Source organism: Schistocerca cancellata, chromosome 2 (assembly GCF_023864275.1).
Source record: "Schistocerca cancellata isolate TAMUIC-IGC-003103 chromosome 2, iqSchCanc2.1, whole genome shotgun sequence".
Lineage (NCBI taxonomy): Eukaryota > Metazoa > Arthropoda > Insecta > Orthoptera > Acrididae > Schistocerca > Schistocerca cancellata.
Genome location: NC_064627.1, coordinates 990818563 through 990839840, shown reverse-complemented (window position 1 = coordinate 990839840; position 21278 = coordinate 990818563). Strand labels below are relative to the sequence as shown.

The 21278-nt window shown below is 42.4% G+C and overlaps 1 protein-coding gene across 5 annotated transcripts in view; it reads left to right on the top strand.

Moving 5' to 3' along the window:
• Positions 1-21278, top strand: part of LOC126162966 (protein ECT2) — a 231247-nt gene that overhangs the window by 122904 nt on the left and 87065 nt on the right. For all 5 annotated transcript variants that reach the window (XM_049919808.1, XM_049919806.1, XM_049919807.1 and 2 more), the window contains one exon: positions 20550-20738. In XM_049919808.1, the coding sequence (XP_049775765.1) occupies positions 20550-20738 (189 nt within the window). The remainder of the gene's footprint in view (positions 1-20549; positions 20739-21278) is intronic.

Here is a 21278-nt window from a genome sequence, read left to right as displayed (position 1 = left end):
GTGAAACTTCTGCATACTTGTGTCAACTTTCCAGCAGCCAAAAACTATAACATCAAAGCCACATCTGCAGTCCTCCATCCCCACCCCTCCTCTGTTTGGACACCATCCAGTACAACTAAGACTTAAGTCAAGAAAGAGCTTTCTGAGAACAACCAAGGTGCTTGCAGAACCACTTAAGGAAGGAAGATTTCAGGAGTAGTGCAACAGGAGCCAGCACAGCAAAGACTGGCTGGTACCAACTGAGAGAATGCCCCCTCGCCACACAGAAAACTGTGCCATTTGGAAGACACTCAGCCGACTTTGAAGTGGTCACATGGTGCAGATTCAACCTACGCAGATGGGCTACACAGTTAACACAGTGTGAGTGTGGTTTTGAACAGATCACCTATTGCAATGCATTGTGTGCCCAACTACATGCATTGCCAGAGATCAGGTAAGGCTTCAGTCTACACACTCTGTGGCCAAATATTGGTCCAGAAAAATTAATAAGTATGTAATAGTGACTTCTATTTTTAATTATTGTTACACAAACTCTTAAATTATTGTATGGAAAATCCAGGATAGGATGTAACAATATTATGAAAAGGTAAGTTGCTACTCACCTTATAGCCGAGATGCTGAGTCACAGATAGGCACAACAGAAAGGCTATCACAAATAAAGCTTTCAGCCAGTAACGCCTTCATCAAAAATAGACGACCAAGGCGCGCGCGCCCACACACACACACACACACACACACACACACACACACACACACACACATTCTCAGGGGCTCGCTGGGTATGGGCTTGGCGACCCGGGGGTTGCTGAGCTGGGGACTGGTTAGTGCTGCCAGTCCCCCTGCACCATAAGCTCTGGGCATACTACAGCGACCACCATGCGACTTGGTGGTGGAACGTTGTGTGTCTCAGGGAACGGGGATCTTGGCTTGACCGCCCAGATCACAAGGATGGAACAAACCTCTATAAAAAAAAAATCTCAATCTCAAGGTGTGTTGCACCTCTGGGGAACCTGCTTCACCTCAGTTGTATAAGGTTTACTCAGGCACACGGGGCTCTGTCTGAGTGGACCCTTATTTCCCTAGCTGCTTGTGAGACTGAAATGTTCCTTTCCTCCTCCCAGTGGAGTGAGTGGGCTACTGGAAGGTACTGATACCCCAACTAATAAGGAGGCCCAGGTAGCCAGCCTTCCAGATGCAAGAGTAAGACAGCATGCAGCAGTAAAGAGTATCAGAGCAAGGGATGGTAATCAGAATGTGTTTTTAGTAATCAAAAGGAAAGAAGGTAGTTTCGAGAATGTCTGGCCTTTTTACATCCAGAAGGGCTTAGAAGGAATTTGCTGGGACTTTAAAATCTGTAAAGTGGTTGCGAAATGAGATGCTGTTGGTTGAAACATCCAGTTCCCAACAAGCTGTTAACCTACAGAGTGCTAAGTGCCTGGGCAAATATGCCATCGATACAGAGCTCCACAGCACTTTGAACTTCAGCAAAGGTGTTTCGCCGTGTCAGGATCTAGTGGATATTCCTGTTGAAGAGTGAGTGGGCTTTGGAGGGAGTTGTGGATGTCCAGAATGTTATGAAAAGGGTGGATGGAAATCTGGTGAAATCTGACTCCTTCACTCTTACCTTCATCACCCTCGAACTCCCAGAGCATGTCAAGGCAGGCTTTCTTCAGCTAAATGTACAGCCTAGCCTTATGTCCCAAACCCAATGCGCTGTTCGAAATGCCAGCGTTTTGGGCATACAATCCTTGGGTGTAAAGGAGAAGCGATGTGTGAAAAATGTGGTAAGGCTGCTCATGAAGGAGTTGGGTGCTCGTCTCCAGTTAAATGTATCAACTGTTCTGGACAACACCCAGTGTGGAGTAGGGACTGCAGAATCTTTTTAGAGGAACACAAAGTACAGGAAATAAAAACTAAGCGTATCCCCTATGGTGAGGCCAAAAAGATTTAAAAGTCCATGCAGCCTCCCACGTTTGCTACGTCATTTGTGTCCATTCTTCAGAAGCCTACTCTGAAATCTGATGTCTCTATGCAAACGGAGGTGGTGAGTGTTGGCACAAACACCTGCACTTGCCAGCAGCAAGTGTTCCAACGCCTGTAGCAACCCCCCCCCCCCCCCCCCCCCCATAACAGCAGACAAAGCTACAGTGGCCAACTTGAGCTAGCCCCAGGCACCACCTGAGCCTGTTCAGAAGCCCAGCATGGCCATTACCACTCCTCCTCCGGCTCAATCAAAACCGCGAAAAGCTACTGTAAAGCAGCAACAGCAGCTAAAGTCAAGTGGTAAACCATCCGAACTTGTCAATCTGATTCTACATGTTGCTTCTTCTGACTCTTCCCCAGAGCTGATGGAATGTGTAGGGCAATCATCTTGACCCATGACTGCCCCTCCACCTGCTCCAGTCTCCCCACCCTGGTGGAGAGACAGGTTGAAAATGCCACCCCCATGATAGATGGTTCCCATACTTAAGTGGAATTTGCAGGGGTTCAGGACGCATGTGGAGGAACTTCATCTACTCTCTCAGGGTAGACTACTGTGTCTCCAGTAGACACTTTTCCGTCAAGTCATACACCCTTGAGCTTCGGGGCTATGTCCTCCACAAAGATGATGACCTGAGTGGAGAGAGAGCTAGAGGAGGAGACGGTATTTTCGCCAATACTGACTACCACTCCTTGTCTCCCACCCTTACGATGAATTTACAAGCATTTGCCATATCAGTGCACTTGCATCCTCTGTTGACAATATGTTGCCTTTACGTGCCGCCACATAATGCACTTGACGAAGAGGCTCTCAACGACATTCTTACACAGCTCCCCCACCCCTTCATCCTCTGTGGTGATTTTAAAGCATACAGTGTACTCTGGGGCTCTGCAACTACCTGTCCCTGGGGGAGAGCAGTTGAGAGGCTTCTCATGTCTTCGTGTGCGTATCCGCTAAATACGGGACAGAGCGCACACTTTTGCACTGCGACTGGGTCATTCTCTGCCATCAATCTCTCATGTTGCTCTCCAGCCCTTTCTCACATAGCTCAATGGGAAGTGGTCACCGACTTGCATGGCAGTGATCACTTCCCCATCTGGATCCACTTGCCAGATGGGATGGGACCCAGTAAGAAGCCACTGCGATGGGTGCTCCGTAGAGCAGTTAGGACACTTTACTGGCAGGTAGCCCAGTTTGAACACTGTGCCGATGTTGAGGACTGGGCGGATCATATTACCAAAATGACCCACCACGCTGCTGTGGCACCCATTCCACAGTCGACGGGACAGCAGAAGAGGCACCTTGTCCCTTGGTGGTTTGACGAATGCCGCTCTGCAATCAGGACTAGGCGTGCGGCTTTGCATAGGTTCAAGTGTCGGTCAACTGCGGGGAATCTTGCAGCCTTTCAGATGGCGAGGGTGAAGTGTGGTCATATTATTCGAGAGAGCAAGAAGAGGTCGTGGCAACAGTTCTTGAACACTATTACTCATTCCATGAAGAGTTCTGTAGTGTGGGAGAGGCGGGAGGTGCCCCATGGCTGCTGTAATGGGAAACAGCACTCTCCAAACCGATCCGCGAAACATTGCACAGACAATGGTGGCCTATTTTGCCATGGTTACTGCAACCGCCAGTCAGGATCCAGCTTTCTAGTACCATAGAGTGATTGCTGAGAGGGCCAGTTTGGATTTCCGGTCCACCTCTCATGAAGATTGCAATTGCCCATACTCCATGTGGTAGCTGGATTCTGCATTGTCTGCGGCTTGTGACACATCCCCTGGTCACTACGAAATCCATTGTAGTATGCTGCAGCACCTTATTACCAGAAACATAAGTACACTCCTTGCACTTTTTAATGCCCTTTGGGCATCGGGTCACTATCCGGACTCATGGCTTGAGGCCATTTTGATTCCTCTTTTTAAAACCTGAGAAGGACCGTACACGCCTGAGTAGTTATTGTAGTGTTGCCCTCACTAGCTGCCTGGGAAAGACCTTGGAGTTCGTCAGCCGCCACATGGTCTGGATGTTAGAATCTACCGTATTTACTCGAATCTAAGCCGCACTTTTTTTCCGGTTTTCGTAATCCAAAAAACCGCCTGCGGCTTAGGATCGAGTGCAAAGCAAGCGGAACTTATGAAAAATGTTCGTACATGCCGCCACAACTAACTTCTGCCGTCGAATATATGTAGCGCTACGCAGGCATGCTTTGTAGGCACAAAGATAAATACTGGCGCCAAAACCTCTGCGTCAGTAAATAAATTTTTTAAAAAAAAAGTGGAAGACGAGCTTTTATTCTCCGCCGCGAGTTTCGACCACTGCATTTTCATACATTATCCAACAAAGTAAATACAAATTCCGTATTGTTCATCTTCGAATGTAGCACAATTTCAGTGTACTACAAAAATCTGACTGGCAAGACTGTTTGGGATGTTTGTCAATATGGCCAACTCTACATTCTGAATTTTTTCCTATCTGTGAGAAGAGATGGTTGCTAATAGGAACCTGATGAAATTTGAATCACATACAGTATTCTCTTCACCATAAGAATAATACGAATATAAACATTTTGCCATGTATTCTTTCGTGTTTGCTGCTATCTCGTTTAAATCCTGTCTGCCTAATAAACTACGAAACTAGAATGAGACAACAGCAAATGCGGAAGAATATACGTATCATGTCACGTTTATATTCGTATTATTCTTATGCCTAATAGTGATACTGTCAGAAATGAAGCACGGCAAGTGACTAGATTTTTAAATCTAAGATGACTCTAATTTCTGTGCAGAATTTGAGGTAATAAAGAAGCGGCCACAAAGATTTTCAAATGGAGAAAAATTTTCGCCTAACTCTCGTTCAGAACATGTTCTATCATACGCAGTCTATTATTTGATTCTTGTTGATCATTATCAAAGAAAGCAGCAGTGTAAGTAACAACAAATAGCAGTCTCTTGCCATTGTTTCGCTAATGAGACAATTCAAAAGCAAGCCATACCGCGAGCCGCGACAGGCCGTAAACACGCACTATCAGAATGCAACAAACAATGCATGACACAGTGCAGTAATGCATTTTCAGCTTAAGAGTGACGCAAACACCTATAACAAAGAAAACGGCATTTATCAGATCAAAGCAAAATAAGCAATCGATTCAAACCAGACGAAGCACGTGAAAAAGGAAGGGTATCCGTATAAATACGGACGGAGCGCCTGACGCATAGCAATGGCTACATGGTAAAGCTTAACTGCTAAGCTTACGACTCGAACCAAACTACTGTAGCTGTATCGTCATTCATTCAACCTAAATTGTCTCTCATATTACAATGGACCAACTTTGTTTCGATTTGGAGGTGCGGCCTAAAACTTTTCTCTCCCCTTGAATTTCGAGTGTCAAATTTCAGGTGCGGCTTAGATTCGGGAATTTTTTTTTTTCCTTTATTTCGAGTCTCATTTTTCAGGTGCGGCTTAGATTCGAGTAAATACGGTAGGCATCTCCTTAGTCGCTTTCAGTGTGGGTTCAGGAGGTATCGCTCCACCTTTGATAACCTGGCCCTCTCAGAGGCGGCTATACAACACACCTTCCTGTACTGGCGTCGCCTTTTAAGTATATTTTTTTACATAGAGAAGGTCTAGGATACTACTTGGAGGCATAGTATCCTCGAGCAGCTTCAAGGGTGGGGTTTTTGTGGTTGTCTTCCCATTTTTATTCGGTCCTTTGTCTCGCCATGTTATTTTCGATACCGAATCGGTGACATTCTGTCTGAGCGCTTTGAGCAGGAGAACGGTATCCCTCAAGGTAGCGTTTTAAGTGCGACTGTCTTTGCCATAGCTATTAATAGTATTACGTCAGCAGTGCAAAGTCCTGTCCAGTGTTCTTTGTTTGTAGATGATTTCTCTGTGTTTCTCTTCTCTTCCAGCCTTGCCACGACAACACGTCAGTTGCAACTCGCTCTTCGACGTTTGGATGAATGGGCGCAGAAGAGTGGTTTTATGTTCTCAACCGAGAAGTCTGTGTGTGTTCTTTTTAACTATTCTCATTCCATTTTAACCTTTCCTGAGTTGAGGATGAGGGATGCTGTTCTTAATTTTACAGACACAGTGAGGTTTCTGGGCCTTATATTTGGCAGCAAACTTACATGGTTGCCACATGTTAAGGACCTGAAGAAACTGTCGCTTAAGGCTCTCAGTATTTTAAAATACCTTAGGCACACTACATGGGGAGCAGACAGGACTTCTCTGCTCTGGTTTTATAGGGCATTTGTGCGATCTCTGCTCGATTATGGGTGCCCAGTATATGGGTCTCTGAGACCTTATAATTTGAAAATGTTGGACATGGTGCATCATGAAGGCGTTTGATTGGCCACTGGGGCATTTAGAACAAGCCCCATACCAAGCCCCTCTGTGCAGAGGCTGGTGAACCGCCACTTCACATCAGGCGGCGGTTTCTTATGGTGCGCCAGATACATAAAATGCTGTCCACACCATACGCAACTGCAAACAATACCGTTGCTCGGCTTCCACTGGCATGGCTTTTTCATTCCCAGCAATGTGCAACGAGGCCCTATGGGATTTGCGCACAGGCTTGCCTTTTAGAGATGGAAGTGGCAGGTCTCAATGTTTTATGTCGAGGTTGGAGCAGATTTCCACCCTGGCTCCTCCAGAGACCCAGAATTATTTTAGATTTGACTAATTTTAAGAAGGATAGTACACCAGATTTTACATACCAATCTCTGTTTTTCAGCATTTTAGAGATGCATCACTGTTTCACAGTCATTTACACTAATGGCTCGAAACACGGGAATTCCCTCGGCTGCTCTGTAGTGTTCTCAGACCATGTCACCAGGATTCGCCTACCTGCTGAGTATACTATTTTTGCAGCAGAGCTCCACGTGATCCTGAAGGCATTGGAGCAGATGCGTCCTCTTCCTGGCAAACGTTTCCTTATCTGCTCCAATTCCCTTAGTGTCATGCAATTGTTGCAGAACCTGTGTCCAGCTGAGGAGTTCGTCCAGCTCATATCTGACCAACTGTACTTGGTCCACCAGCGGGGTAAGCAGGTGTCATTCTGCTGGGTGCTTTTAGGCTGGAGGTTTTAGTGTGTTGCGGAGTGGCTGGTGCCACCTTCTTCTTCTTCTTCTTCACCTCTCTCTCTCTCTCTCTCTCTCTCTCTCTCTCTCTCTCTCTCTCTCTCTCTCTTCTCATAGACCACCCTCCCCCTTGTGGTCTGCCAGCCACATCCATCTCCTCTAATGTTTTAGCTCCTACTAACACTTTCTTCCTGTGTCGTTCATGTTTTCCTGCTGATGCCATACTTCGTTGAGGGTCCATATGGCTTTCCACTCTTTGTTACATGTGTTTTACTTGCTATTTTATCTTTTTGTACGGGGTATTTTACCGACACTCATCTCAATCTGTTTTTTCGTGGGTGCTAAAGACATCGCCATCAGGCGCTGTTATCACCACTTATCACCATCTACATCCATCCTTCCTACATTCTCAGGCAACTGAAGCCACACTGCAAGCAGCAGCACCAGTGTATGATGGCAGAGCTAACTGGATGGGTTGAGGAGGAGGTAGGGCTGGGGACAGGGAGGTATAGTAGGGTAGGGGTGGTGAACAGTAGGGTGCAGCTGGGTAGTGCAGAGGGACAAGGTGAAGAGGAAGTGGGGCAGCTATATGCAGTCGCCAGGGCAGGGGAGATGTGACCAGTTGGTAACGGAAAAGGAGAGAAGTAAAAAGACTTCGTGCAGTGGTGGAATGAGTGACTTGTAGTGCTGGAATGGGAACAGCTAAGGGGCTGGACAGGTGAGGACCATGACTAACAAAGGTTGAGGCCGGGAGGGTTATGGGAACGTAGGACATATTGCAGGGAAAGCTCCCACCTGTGTAATTCAGGAAAGCTGATGTTGGTGGGAAGGATACATATGGCACAGGCTGTGAAGCAGTCATTAAAATGAAGGATGTCATGTTTGGCAGTGTGTTCAGCAACATTGTGGTCCACTTGTTTCTTGGTCACAGTTTGTCAATGGCCATTCGTGCAGACAGACAGCTTGTGGGTTGTCATGCCTACATAGAATGCAGCACAATGTGGTTGCAGCTAGCTTGTAGATCACATGACTGGTTTCACAGGTAGACCTGCCTTTGATGGGATAGGTGATGTTTGTGACTGGACTGGAGTAATTGGTGATGGAGGACAGGTCTTGCATCTAGGTCATATTAACAGGAATATGAGCCATGGGGTAAAGCGTTGGGAGCAGGGTTGTGTAGGGACGGACAAGTATATTGTGTAGGTTCGGTGGATGGTGGAATACCAATGTGGGAGGGGTCGGAAGGATAGTGGGCAGGACATTTCTCATTTCAGGACACAATGAAATGTAGTGGAAACCCAAGTTGCTCCAGTCATGGTGGTACTGAGTTAGGAGGGGAATGCACCTCTTTGGCCAGACAGTGGGCTTTGAAAGGTGATGGGAGACTGGAAAGATAAGGCAAAGGAGATTTGTTTTTGTACAAGGTTGGGAGGATAATAACAATCGGTGAAGGCTTCATTGAGACTATCGGTACATTTCAAGAGGGACCGCTCGTCACTGCAAATGCGTCAACCCCGGTGGCTGGGCCGTATTGAAGGAATTTCTTGGTATGGAACATGTGGCAGCAGTAGAAGTGGAGGTATTGTTGGTGGTCAGTAGGTTTGATATGGATGGAGGTTCTGATCCCAGCCTTATAATCCTATCTGTGGACAAAGGCTCCACCACTGTTTTGCACCGCAATGATTACCTGGCAGAAGAACTCTGCTATCTGTCAGATACATCGACCTACAGACCTTGCCACAGTGACCCCATTCCTGGAATCCAGCAGGACCTCGAGACAGTCTTCAAATTTTTAGGCCCACCCCAGAACCTCTACCTCGAGGCCATCTCTCTACTCACTCCTACCACTCCCTGCACTCCTAGCTTCTATATGCTTCCTAAAGTCCATAAACCCAACCACCCACGACACTCCAGTGTGCCCACTTACTTTGCCCCCACTGAGAGAATGTCTGCCCTCGTAGACCGCTATTGAACGTTACCTTTTCCAATACCTGACAGATTCCAAACCAAAAACCTACTTTCTAGTTGCCATGACCAACTATATCCTCACCCACAATTACTTTTCCTTTGAAGGCATTACCCACAAATAAATTGGGTATGGCTATGGGTACCCGCATGGCACCATCCTATGCCAACATGTTAATGGGCTATCTAGAGGAATCCTTCATAAACACCCAGAATCCCAAACCCCTCATCTGTTTTAGCTTCATTGATGATGTCTTTGTGATCTGGATTGAGGGTGAGGATACCCTACCCACATTTCTCCAGAACCTCAACTACTACTCCCTCATTTGCGTCACCTGGTCCTACTCAACACAACAAGCCACCTTCCTAAATGTTGACCTCCACCTCAAAAATGGCTACATCAGTACCTCCGTCCCTATCAGACCTACTAACCACCAGCAATACCTCCACTGCGACAGCTGACACCCTTTTCATACCAAGAAGTCCCTTCCATACAGCCTAGCCACCCAGGGTCGTCACATCGGCAGTGATAAGCAGTCCCCCTCAAAAATATGCCAAGGGTTTCACTGAAGCCTTAACAGAATGTAATTATCCTCCCAACCTTGTACAAAAACAAATCTCCCATGCCTTATCTTACAAGCCTCACACCATCTCCCCAAGTCCCACTGTCCAGCCACAGAGGGGCATCCCCTCGTAACTCAGTACCACCCAGGACTGGAACAACTGAATTAATTTCTCCACCAGTGTTTCAACTACATTTCATCATGCTGTAAAATGAGAAATGTTCTGCCCACTATCCTTCTGACCCCTCCCACAGTGGTATTCCACCGTCCTCCGAATCTACACAATATACTCATCCATCCCTACACAATCCCTGCTCCCACCCTTTAACCCATGGTTCATACCCCTGTAATATATGTAGATGCAAGACCTGTCCCATACATCCTTCCCGCCACCAACTACTCCAGTCCAGTCACAAACATCACCTATCCCGTCAAAGGCAGGGCTACCTGTGGAAGCAGTTGTGATCTAAAAGCTAAGCCTGAATAACTGTGCTGCATTCTATGCGAGCATGACAGCCAACAAGCTGTCTGTCCGCATGAATAGCCACCAACAAACTGTGACCAAGAAACAAATGGACCACCTTGTTGCTGAGCACGCTACCAAAAATGACGTACTTCATTTTAATAACTGCTTCACAGCCTGTGCCATATGGATCCTTTCCAGCAGCACCAGCTTTTCTGAATTGTGCAGGTGGTTCTTCAATTGCAGGTCTCACTTTGTTTGTGTAATCTTTCTTTACTGATTGATCTGTAGTGTGTGATAAATGTAAGTATTTACAATTGTAAGTCTACAAATGGTTGTGGTGTCATAATCTTAACTATATAAAAACACCCAAAGCAGGCTCACTTGCCCAGTAGCTTCTAAGTGTAGTTAAAATATGGTATCCCATTACCAGGTTCATTTATGCTGAAAGCATTTCCAGTTTGTTCTGCATATCGAATACTTTCAGGAATTGGTAGATCATGCGGCAAGGCTTTTATTTTAGGCCCATCGTCGAACAAAAAATATCAAATGACTTTGGCATCTCACTATTTTCACTGATGCTAAACAAAAGCACATGGCCAAATACATTATTAACATAACCAGTGAACTGTCTTGGTTGGTAAGGTCCAGCCCATTTAAATTCTGATAAATCTGGAAGGTATTAGAGTACCTCATCATTTGACTCTGATGTGACTTTTTCTGTCTGTCTGCCAGCACAACACTTTAATCAGTAACAGTGAATTCTATTTTTCTGCAGTACATGACCTAAAAGATGACCTAAAAGATGATTTGAAATTAAACTAGTGCAAGGTTCTCTATCTCCCTTTTATGTATGCATGTGGTGTTATACCTAGTGATTGCCAGTATTATTAACAAGAATGAGTGATGAGACTTCACTGGTACCTGCCCCTTCTAGCACCTCACCATAAACTTTTGTGTCACTTCTGCAACCTTATTACACATTCGTTTCTTTTATAAACTATGAGTTGGCTGCCCTGAGAGAAGGTGGTGGGACTTGTCTGAGCAGCCAATGTACTACAAGCTGATCGTAAACTTCTGTTCCCAGTGCTTGATTAGTGTGTATAATATTACATATCATAAGAAGATATTCAGATGCAAGTACATAAGCTGCAATTGTGGTACGTTGGGACAGCATTGCCCCAAGGAATGTAAATGAGCCTTTTCACTGATTAATTGAAGTAGCTTTCCAAAGAAATGGTCCAAAGTTAAAGAGAAACTTACCTAAATATTGTTCCAAACCTTTAAGATAAAGCAGAGATCATAAAATGCACAGTGTAAGTGAATGCATATGTATGCACACTTGAAGCAGTAATCACCAACAATTTGTGATAATTGTAATAGAGTTCCTGCAGGTTGATCTACTTCAATTTTTGTCCAATTATTAAGGAGATTATCTGCCTCCATAGCTCAGCAGTCAGCAGGGCTCACAGCCATGTGGAGGGGAAGGGGGTGTTCGATTCCCAGCTGGGTTGCAGACTTTATCTGCTCAGGGACTGCGTGTTGTGCTGTTCTCTTTGTCATTAACATGCATGTCACCTAAGTAGCGTCAAATAAAAAGACTTACACTAGCGGGCAGAACACCACAGATGGTGTCTCCTTGCCTGTAATGCAACATGATCGTTTCATTAAGGTGGTTTATAAATGGGTCAAATATGTCTAAAGTACAGCAAAAGGGTTAATTATTAGACACATGTACCAAGTATAGCTAATTGATGTATGAATGATTCTGATGTGAGAAATAATCACTAGAGCTCGTCTCTCTAATAGTACTATTTATTTTGCCCTGAGCTACTTTATCTGCTGCAAGAAGAGAAACATATTGCCAGTGAAACAATTCTTCCTGGAATTAAAATATTCCTTTTGTCACAGATTTGCAGTGTGGGGGAAGCTCCTGTCAATGAAGATAAAAGGCTATGCGCTGCCACAATATAATTTTGTTATCTGACTGACTCTTATCACTATTCAAATTATGACTGCAATAACATTACAGCTAATGAATTTCAGAAACTACCACTGATAACAGATAATTACACCATGCAACTAATTTTATTCAAAATAAAACAGTATTTTTAAATGAATTTCTGTATTTTCTTCGAGGCAGACTATAAAATTCACAAACCATTCCTTCTTCCACGATGTGATATGATATGAAAGACCTGAAGACTAAACCCCCCCAGCCAAATGTTGTCCGCCAAAGACATATTATTCTTTTTACCACAGTACGGCTTATTCCTTTCAACATCTTATTATTTATGTTCCTGGTTAACATTGCAAGCCACATTCTACTGTATTTTGGCCAAGGGCTGCATCCATTCTCAGAGCTTACCATCGCAGTTGCGTTCTTCCCCCAACAACAGTCAAGTTGAGAATGTCTCATTGTTGAGGCAATAAGAATTGTGCAGTTTCAAGAAGTAAGGAACAATGGAGTTTAACGTCCCTTTGTCGTAAAAGGAAACAGAGAATGCCCGCATACTGATATAAGGTCTTGTAGGTGGGGAGTAAAAACCATAACTTGTTAGCTTTTTTTTTTAAGAAATTCATGTTATTTGACTGTTAACTGTTTATTTATTGTACACAGTGATGATTTTGGCATTGTAGCCATTCTCAAGTGCAAGTTGAAATTTTAAAAATATGTCTGATGTGTCATTGTCATAAATACACATTTCTGGTCTCCCAGATCAGTTGTCATATTACAGGATACAAGTACATAACCAAGATACAAAATATAGCTGACATTGTGCGCCATGCCATATCAGTAAGAGAGTGTGGTGTATTTAACAGTTTTTAACAGCTAATATAGTCCTGTGACCTGCATTCATCACTTCTTTTCATCATCTGACATATGCCGATAACAGTTGATGAACAGAAGTAATGAATGCAGGTTAAATATGTCACACTGTATGTTAATGATATCACACGGTGCAGTATGTCAGCTCTGTTTTGTATCTTGTATATGTACTCATATCTTTAACATGACAATTGGTCTGTAAGACCAGAAATAATGTATTTTCGATGGTTATTTGTTACGGACATGTCAAACATATTTTAAGTTTCAACATGCCCTTAAAAATGGCTACAAAGCCAAAATCATGATTGTGTACGATAAATGAATAATTAACAGTCAAATTGTGGAAATTTCTTTCAAAAAATTCTGTATGACTGTGGTCCCCCACAAAGGAAATGTCATTAATAGCTTGTTAGCATGGAATAGAAGAAACATAAAAGGAGTGGGCAATACTGGTCTCTGTCACCATTTTACCCAAATTTCATGTCATATGCATAATATAACTGATTGCTTGTCATGATGATAATTCGTATTAAATTCATATCAGCACAGCACTCTTTATTTGTTGTCGCTATGGGAGCACTATCATGCTGATGCAGTGGATGCATAATTGCAAGTGGTTGGTACACTACAGGAAAGATACTGACGTTTGAGGTGTTTATGAAAACACGTCTGTTTCATTATTCATCCAAGTTAATACAGTAGTCTGAATGAAAACCAGAGAAGACTGTCACAGGACATCATACCACCTCTGTTTAATTACTCTCACTCCACAGAATGTGTGGATAAGTACTGTTCGTCAAGTTTCTGTCAGGTTCACACTCACACACACACACACACACACACACACACACACACACACACACACACACACTCTCCACTACCCATTGTATGCATAAATAAAGAACACTCCATGCAACCTTCCACTGCCATGCAGAGCAAGCACTACATTTATTACACCACTGCGCGAACAAATGTTACAGGTTTTTATTTTTTAGCGGCAGCACAATAATGTAAGGAACTGTTCAGTTGTTTCTGGGAGGCAGTGTGTCCTTTTTTTTCTGTATTGATTTTGCAGTGAAAATCCCAGAGTAGTTGTCACTAATGTCTCTGGTGTTCAGTGGTCCCTCTCTTTTAGTCCTAAAAGAATAGTGTTGGATTATTGGTCACTTTAGGTTTTGAACTTGCAGAACTGTTATTGAATTGGGCTTGCACAATCCATGCAAACTCACTCTACATGTAGACCCTTACGGTTATGCCCTATTCAGAATCAATTTCTCATTTGTTACTTAACTGAAATCCTTTGTTGATATTCATATACCACATAACTTGTCCCCAAATGTTTGTCCACTGCATATGTTCTTGTGCAAAGTTGATAAACGAAAAACCTGAGCGTAGCAAACTTTGGAAAGTTAAATGAAAACATGGTCTGCTGTATCAAAAGAAAATTTCGCTTGAGGAAACTATAAAGTTACTGAATAACCAGACTGGCTTGCCTGTTCTTACCTTCAGGAGCTGAAATTCCAGTACTAGTCGTAGACGCATTTGTTTTCACTTCATACTCACTCTGAAATTTTTTCAAGGATGGTAAAGATACTAAAATTTCCACTTTTGATACAAATAAATTGATCAGTTTCAAGAGGCATCATACTATAAGAACTAAATTTTATCGGTTATGCCAAAAAACCTTATTATATCCCAGATAATAGATAATTGATGGTTGTCCACTGAGTATATAATAAAAACTTTGTACTCCAGATTCTAGGGGGGCAGGAGCAAGTGCTCTCTCTTGTGCCCCTTTGCAGACATCTATTTTCATTACTGACTTGTCCCTCTTTCCTCCTTGAGGGAGGAACTAATAATTCTGAAAGCTAGGATAGTTTTTTCTCTTATGTGTGCTCCTACAAGCATTACTGCAATTTTGGCTCCTTAAAGTAAGGACTAGCAGCCATTCTCTCTCTTTCAAAATCAGTCTTCTGTTCTACAAATATTTATTTTGCCACCCAATATGCATTTTGAAATGCAACTTCATCCTTGGTGCTTCAGGTGAAGTACCTTCGCTAAGATCTTGACACTGTAGAAACATCTATCTGTAGGAGGGACAGGAAATTTTTTTTAAGCTTATCACGGACGTATTGATATTGCTACTTATTTGCATATGACATAGTGAGGTTTACTCTTCATATTTAACTGTTGTATGTACACTGCTTACAGAAATATCGCTGCCAGTTAATTCAGTGAATTTTGTGTTAGGTAAGACTATCCCAGGTAAACAAATGTACAGGTACCCAGTTATTCTATTTGACAAAAGTAGTAATGTCTTCAGTTGTAGGATGAATTAATACACAAATATTGAAATTACCCTTCCCATTCCAGTGGTGAGCGGTGCTCCACACTGCACCTTGTTTTCAACTCCAATGTCAAGCCTAATTGGGCTAACGTTTTGTAGCTCTCATATGCTACGTTCTCAAATATGACTGTATAGGCATCAGTGCTGCATAGTACTGTCATCTGTTGATGCCTGTGTTAACTTGGTGTTGAAAACTGTAGCAGTTGTATGGAGAAAAAGGTTTTAATTAATATGTTCAATTTAGTAGGCACAAAAGATCATCATGCACAGTCGTTATTAGGGAATAGATTGTAGTTTTTTTAGAGGAATGTGTAGGTGAAAATAAGTGAGGCAATGATTTTGTTGATGACAGTGATTCATTTGTAAACAATTCAAGAGAAATGGTGATGGAAATAGTCCATCCTAAAGAGTTTAAAAACATATCACACAACGAAAAGTTTTGTGTGGTAATGCATATGTAAATATATTTGAATGAAAGTGTACTTTTTGTTTTAAGCTATACCTTAGTTGTTGGTTATGGCCTCACTGTTCCCAGATACACACACTCACAGCTCTCTACTATGTGCTCACCGCCTGGGTGGCAATGGTGTGTATAAGAGCCCACAGAGATGCCATGTGTCTGTGTTGTAGAATACATTGGGTTAATTTTTGGAAAACATCTGTATTACTGATGGAATAACAATGAGTTACGAACTCCAAACAGGAGTGAAGTGTTTTCGGTTGCTTGTGTGGTTATTAGTTTCATTCTTAAATTTCTTGCGTGTTTGTGAGCTTCCTAGGCACAGTGTTCTGATATCTACATCTACACCTGAACTCTGAAAACCACTATAAAGTGGATGGCAGAAGTTGAGACCTCACTGTAACAAATATTTGAGTTTCTTCCCGTTCCATTCACCTATGGACAACAGTAAGTTTGCATGCATGCAGTAATTAGTCTAACCGTTTCCTCACGATCCGTACATGGGCGATAAGTAGGGATTTGTGTATTTATAGAATAATCATTTAATGCCAGTTCTTGAAACATTGTAAGTAGGCTTTCTCTGGATACTTTGTCTGTCTTCAAAAGCCTTCCACTTTAGTTTCTTCAGGATCTCTGTGACACTCTCCCATGGGTCAAACAAATCTGTGACCATTCATGCTGTCCTCCTCTGTACATGTTCCATATCTCCTGTTAGTCCTATATGGTATGGGTCCCACACAGTTTAGTAATATTCTACAATGGGTCGCACAAGTGATTTGTAATCAATCTCCTTAGTAGACTGATTACTTTCCCAAGTATTCTACCAATAAACTGAAGCCTACCATTTGCTTTACCTGCAACTGAGCCTATGTGGTTTCGTATCCCTACAAAGTGCATCATCCAGACATTTGTATGAGGTGGGTGATTCCAACAGTGACTCATTGATTTTATGGTCATAGATTTCTAAGCTTTTTTTCAGTTTGCAGAATTTTACATTTCTAAATGTTAAAAGCAAGATTCCAGTCTTTGCACTACAACCCCTCCCCCCAATCCCTCTGTTTATCTATAAACAGGTTTAAGGTGCTATCTGTGGTTGATAAAAATTCTGAACCAGATGCAGCCACTTGTCTCATTTTAGAGGAAGCCTCTCAGCCTGCAAGATCTGAGCAATTATAGAGGGTGGGATTATTAGTAATTGGGAGCTCCAAAATTATGCACATAATGGGCCCCATTAAGGACATGGTTACCGAGGAGAGGTCCCCCAAAATGATGCCCATCAGCAGCATCCTTAAATTGCATAGACAAAGTGTGCATACTGGGGTGAGTCATCCAAGATGTGAAACAGATCCTTCTAGATGCCACAAAGAGCACAGTATGCAGCCAGCTGCAAGTGATGGCTCATGTGTGTACTAGTTATGTGTGCCACTTTGATTCAGAAGAGATTCTCTCTGGTTTCAGTCAGCCACACTATGTGATCAAAAGTATCTGGAAACCCCCAAAAAATATGTCTGTTTCATATTAGGTGCATTGTGCCGCCACCTACTGCCAGGTACTCCATATCAGTGACCTCAGTAGCCATTAAACATCGGGAGGGAGCAGAATGGGGCGCTCCGCGGAACTCACGGACCTCGAACGTGGTCAGGTTATTGGGTGTCACTTGCTTCATACATCTGTATGCGAGATTTCCAGGTTCCTAAACATCCCTAGGTCCACTGTTTCCAATGTGATAGTGAAGTGGAAACGTGAAGGGACATGTACAGCACAAAAACTTACAGGCCGACGTTATCTGTTGACTGGCAGAGACTGCCGACAGTTGAAGACCATCACACAGGAATTCCAAACTGCATCAGGATCCACTGCAAGTACTGTGACGGTTAGGCGGGAGGTGAGAAAACTTGGATTTCATGCTCGAGCGGCTGCTCATAAACCACACATCACAACAGTGAATGCCGAACAATGCCTCACTTGGTGTAAGGAGCGTAAAATCGGATGATTGAACAGTGGAAGAACATTGTGTTATCACAGCACAGGCCTACATTAATGTTTTAAGCACCTTCTTGCTTCCCACTGTTAAAGAGCAATTCGGGGCTGGCAATTGCATCTTTCAACACAATTGAGCACCTGTTCATAATGCACGGCCTGTGGTGGAGTGGTTACACGACAATAATGTCCTTGTAATGGACTTGCCTGCCCTGCCCAGAGTCCTGACCTGAATCCTATAGAACACCTTTGGGATGTTTTGGAACGCCGACTTTGTACCAGACCTAACTGACCGACATTGATACCTCTCCTCAGTGGAGCAGATAAAATTTGCTTGATGCCTTCCTGGGAGACAGACTCCATTCCTTCCAAACCAAATATGAAAGTGTGGACCAGATGTGGCTTAAATTCAAAGAAATAGTATCAGCAGCAATGAAGAGATTTGTGCAAAATAAGTGTGTGGCAAGGCTGATTTCCCGTGTTTCACAAAACAGGTCACAACACTGTTGCAGAATCAACAAAAAAAGATGGCATATTTAAAAGAAGGCAAAATCCTTAGGATTGACAAAGTTATACAGACGCTTGAAATTAATTGTGAACTTCAATGTGAGATGCAATTAATAGTTACCACAACGAAACAGTCCTGAAAGTTGGCAGAAAATCCAAAGCGATTCTGGTTATATATAAAGTACACCAGTGGTAAGGCACAATACCTGTACTGTGCAGTAGGGATGCTAATGTTAACGAATGATAGTTCCTCTAAAGCAGAGTTACCAAGTATGGTTTTCTCAAATTCCTTCACCAAAGAAGGCGAAATAAATATTCCAGAATGTCTTTTGTTGTGGCGAGATCTCTTCACAAAATTTCACTCTCAAGTGTTCTCCTCCGAATGAAATATTTTGTTGATGACAACTGCCCACATCAGTAATTTTGAAGTAGTTATCCTCTGTGTAGCTAAACAGCTTAACTCGCTTAATAAAGGCAAGTGTTCCAGTCCAGATTGTATGACAGTTAGGTTCCTTTCAGCGTAAGCTGATACAATATCTCCATACTTACCAACTTAAGCGATTCATACCTGAATACTGGAAAGATGTACAGGTTGCACCAGAACTCAAAGACGGGAAGTAGGAGTTATCTGACTATTTACAGACACATATCACTGACATAGATTTGCATTAGAATTTTATAACATATACTGTGTTTGAATATTATAATTACATACCTCGAGATAAAAGATCTGTTGACACACAGTCAGGTCGAATTCAGAAAATTTGTTCTTTTGAAACGCAACTAGTTCTTTGTTCTCATGAAGTAATGAGTTATATGGGTAGGGTATCTCGGATTGATTCCATATTTCTAGATTTCCAAAAGGCTTTTGATATTGTTCGTCACAAGTGATTTGTAATCAGATTGTATGTCTATGAAGTACAGTCTCAACTGAGTGACTATATTCGTGATTGTCAGTCGCAAGGACCACAGTTAACAAGAAGTCATCAAAGAAAACGGAAGTGTTACCTTGCTTTCCCCAAGGAAGTGTTACAGACCCTCCAGTGCTCCTAATATATATTAACAATTTAGGAGACAATATAGCAGCCTCTGAGATTGTTTATAGGTAGTGCTGTAATTTACCATCTTGTAAAGTCATCAGATATCAAATAAATTGCAAAATGATTTGGGCAACATAGTTGTGTGAAAAGTGGCAATTGACCCTAAATTAGGAAAAGTATACAGTGATTCATGTGAGTACTCAAAGGAATCCATTAAATTTCAGATACACGACAAAACAGAGAAATCTAAATGCTGTCAGTTTAACTAAATACCTAGGAATTAGAATTATGGCAACTCAATTTGGAATGATCACACAAATATTGTTGTGGGTAAAGCACACCAAAGATTGTGTTTTATTGGAAGAACAAATAGAAGATGCAATAAATATACTAAAGAGACTGCCTACACTATTCTTGTGTGTCTGTCATGTGCTAGATTATTGCTGTGCACTATGCAATTCATGCCAGATAGGATTGACAGACCACATCAAAAACGTTCAAAGAGGGTCAGCTCAATTTTTATTATCGTAAAATAGGGAGTGTGTGTCACAGATGTGATAATTGTGGTGGCAATCATTAAAACAAAGATGTCTTTTGTTGTGGAGAGACCTCGTCACGAAATTTCATTCTCCAGTGTTCTCTTCCGAATGAAATATTTTGTTGACAGCCATCTACAAAGGGAGAAATGCTCATTATAATAAAATAGGTTAAATCAGAGCTTGCACAGAAAGATTGAAGTGTTTGTTTTTCCCACACACTGTTAGAGAGTGGAATGGTATAGAAATAGTGTCATATACATAATTATGGATTATAGAATAGTTGTGTAAGTGTAGTTCGATTACTAGGCACCATAAAGAAAAAAAAAGGACTGCATTGAGTGGCAGACAGGCACATTTAAAAGTAGATTGCTGGATGTTGTTGTCTATCAGAGAAAATCCATTGTAGGTGGTACCACCCATTCTAGGAATTTCCTGCACCATGAAAGGCAGGGCCATACGTGAAAGCAGCCTATTTTGCTGCAACCACTGTGTGGCATTCTGTGGGCATTACCACTAACAAGCTGTCTGTCCATGTGAAAGACCGCTGGCAAATTTGTATCCATCCCCTTTCCCGCCCCTCACCCTTTTTTATACCCTCACTATCCAACCCAACTGAGATCATTCCCTCGTCCCAGTGAGGCCAGACTGCCCAGATTTTACATTGTTTTTGCTGTATTAGTGACAATTTATGTGGCTGTGTGAGAATTATACACAAATCTTATGCCTAATCAGGTGTTTATTGCAGGTTGAGTCTGTTTTGTATTGTGTTTAATAACTGTGCATCTCTTTTTGGCAGCTGTTCAAGAGCCCATTGGAGGATGTATCAGAACAGGGTGGTGCGCTGTTGAATAACACTGAATTAAAAATAATTTTTGGAAACCTTCCTCCTATCTATGAAGTACACAAACAAATGTTGGAAGAACTACGCTCAGCTGCAGCCAGTTGGAAAGAGGAAACCAGCATTGGAAAAATATTTCTGAAATATGTAAGTGACAATGACTGCAAAAAATCCTGTAAATTTTTGATGTTTTTGAACATGGCTGTCATGTGTGACACGGGAAAGAGTAGCTGGACCTGTTATTAAATGTTGTTGTTGGTGTTTCTGTTTTCTTCAGCTTGAAAACCAGTATGATGCAGATCTCCATGCTAGTGTATATTATGCAAGCTTCTTCACCTCTGCATAACTATTGCAACCTAAATCCATTTGAATCTGGTTACTGTATTTAAGCCTTTGTCTCCTTTACATATTTAATCCTCCACACTTCCATCCATTACCAAATTCACAATTTGTTGATGCCTCGGAGTATTCTAACAGCTGATCATTTCTCCTTGTCATGTTGTGCCATAAATTCCTTTTTTCCGCAGTTTTATTCAATTTCTCCTCATCAGTTATTTGATCCACATATCTAGTCTTCAGCAATCTTGTATAGCAACATGTTTTGAAATGTTTTGTTCTCTTCTTGTCTGAAATGTTTACTGTCTATGATTCATTTCCTCATAAGGCTACACCCCAGACTAAAACCTT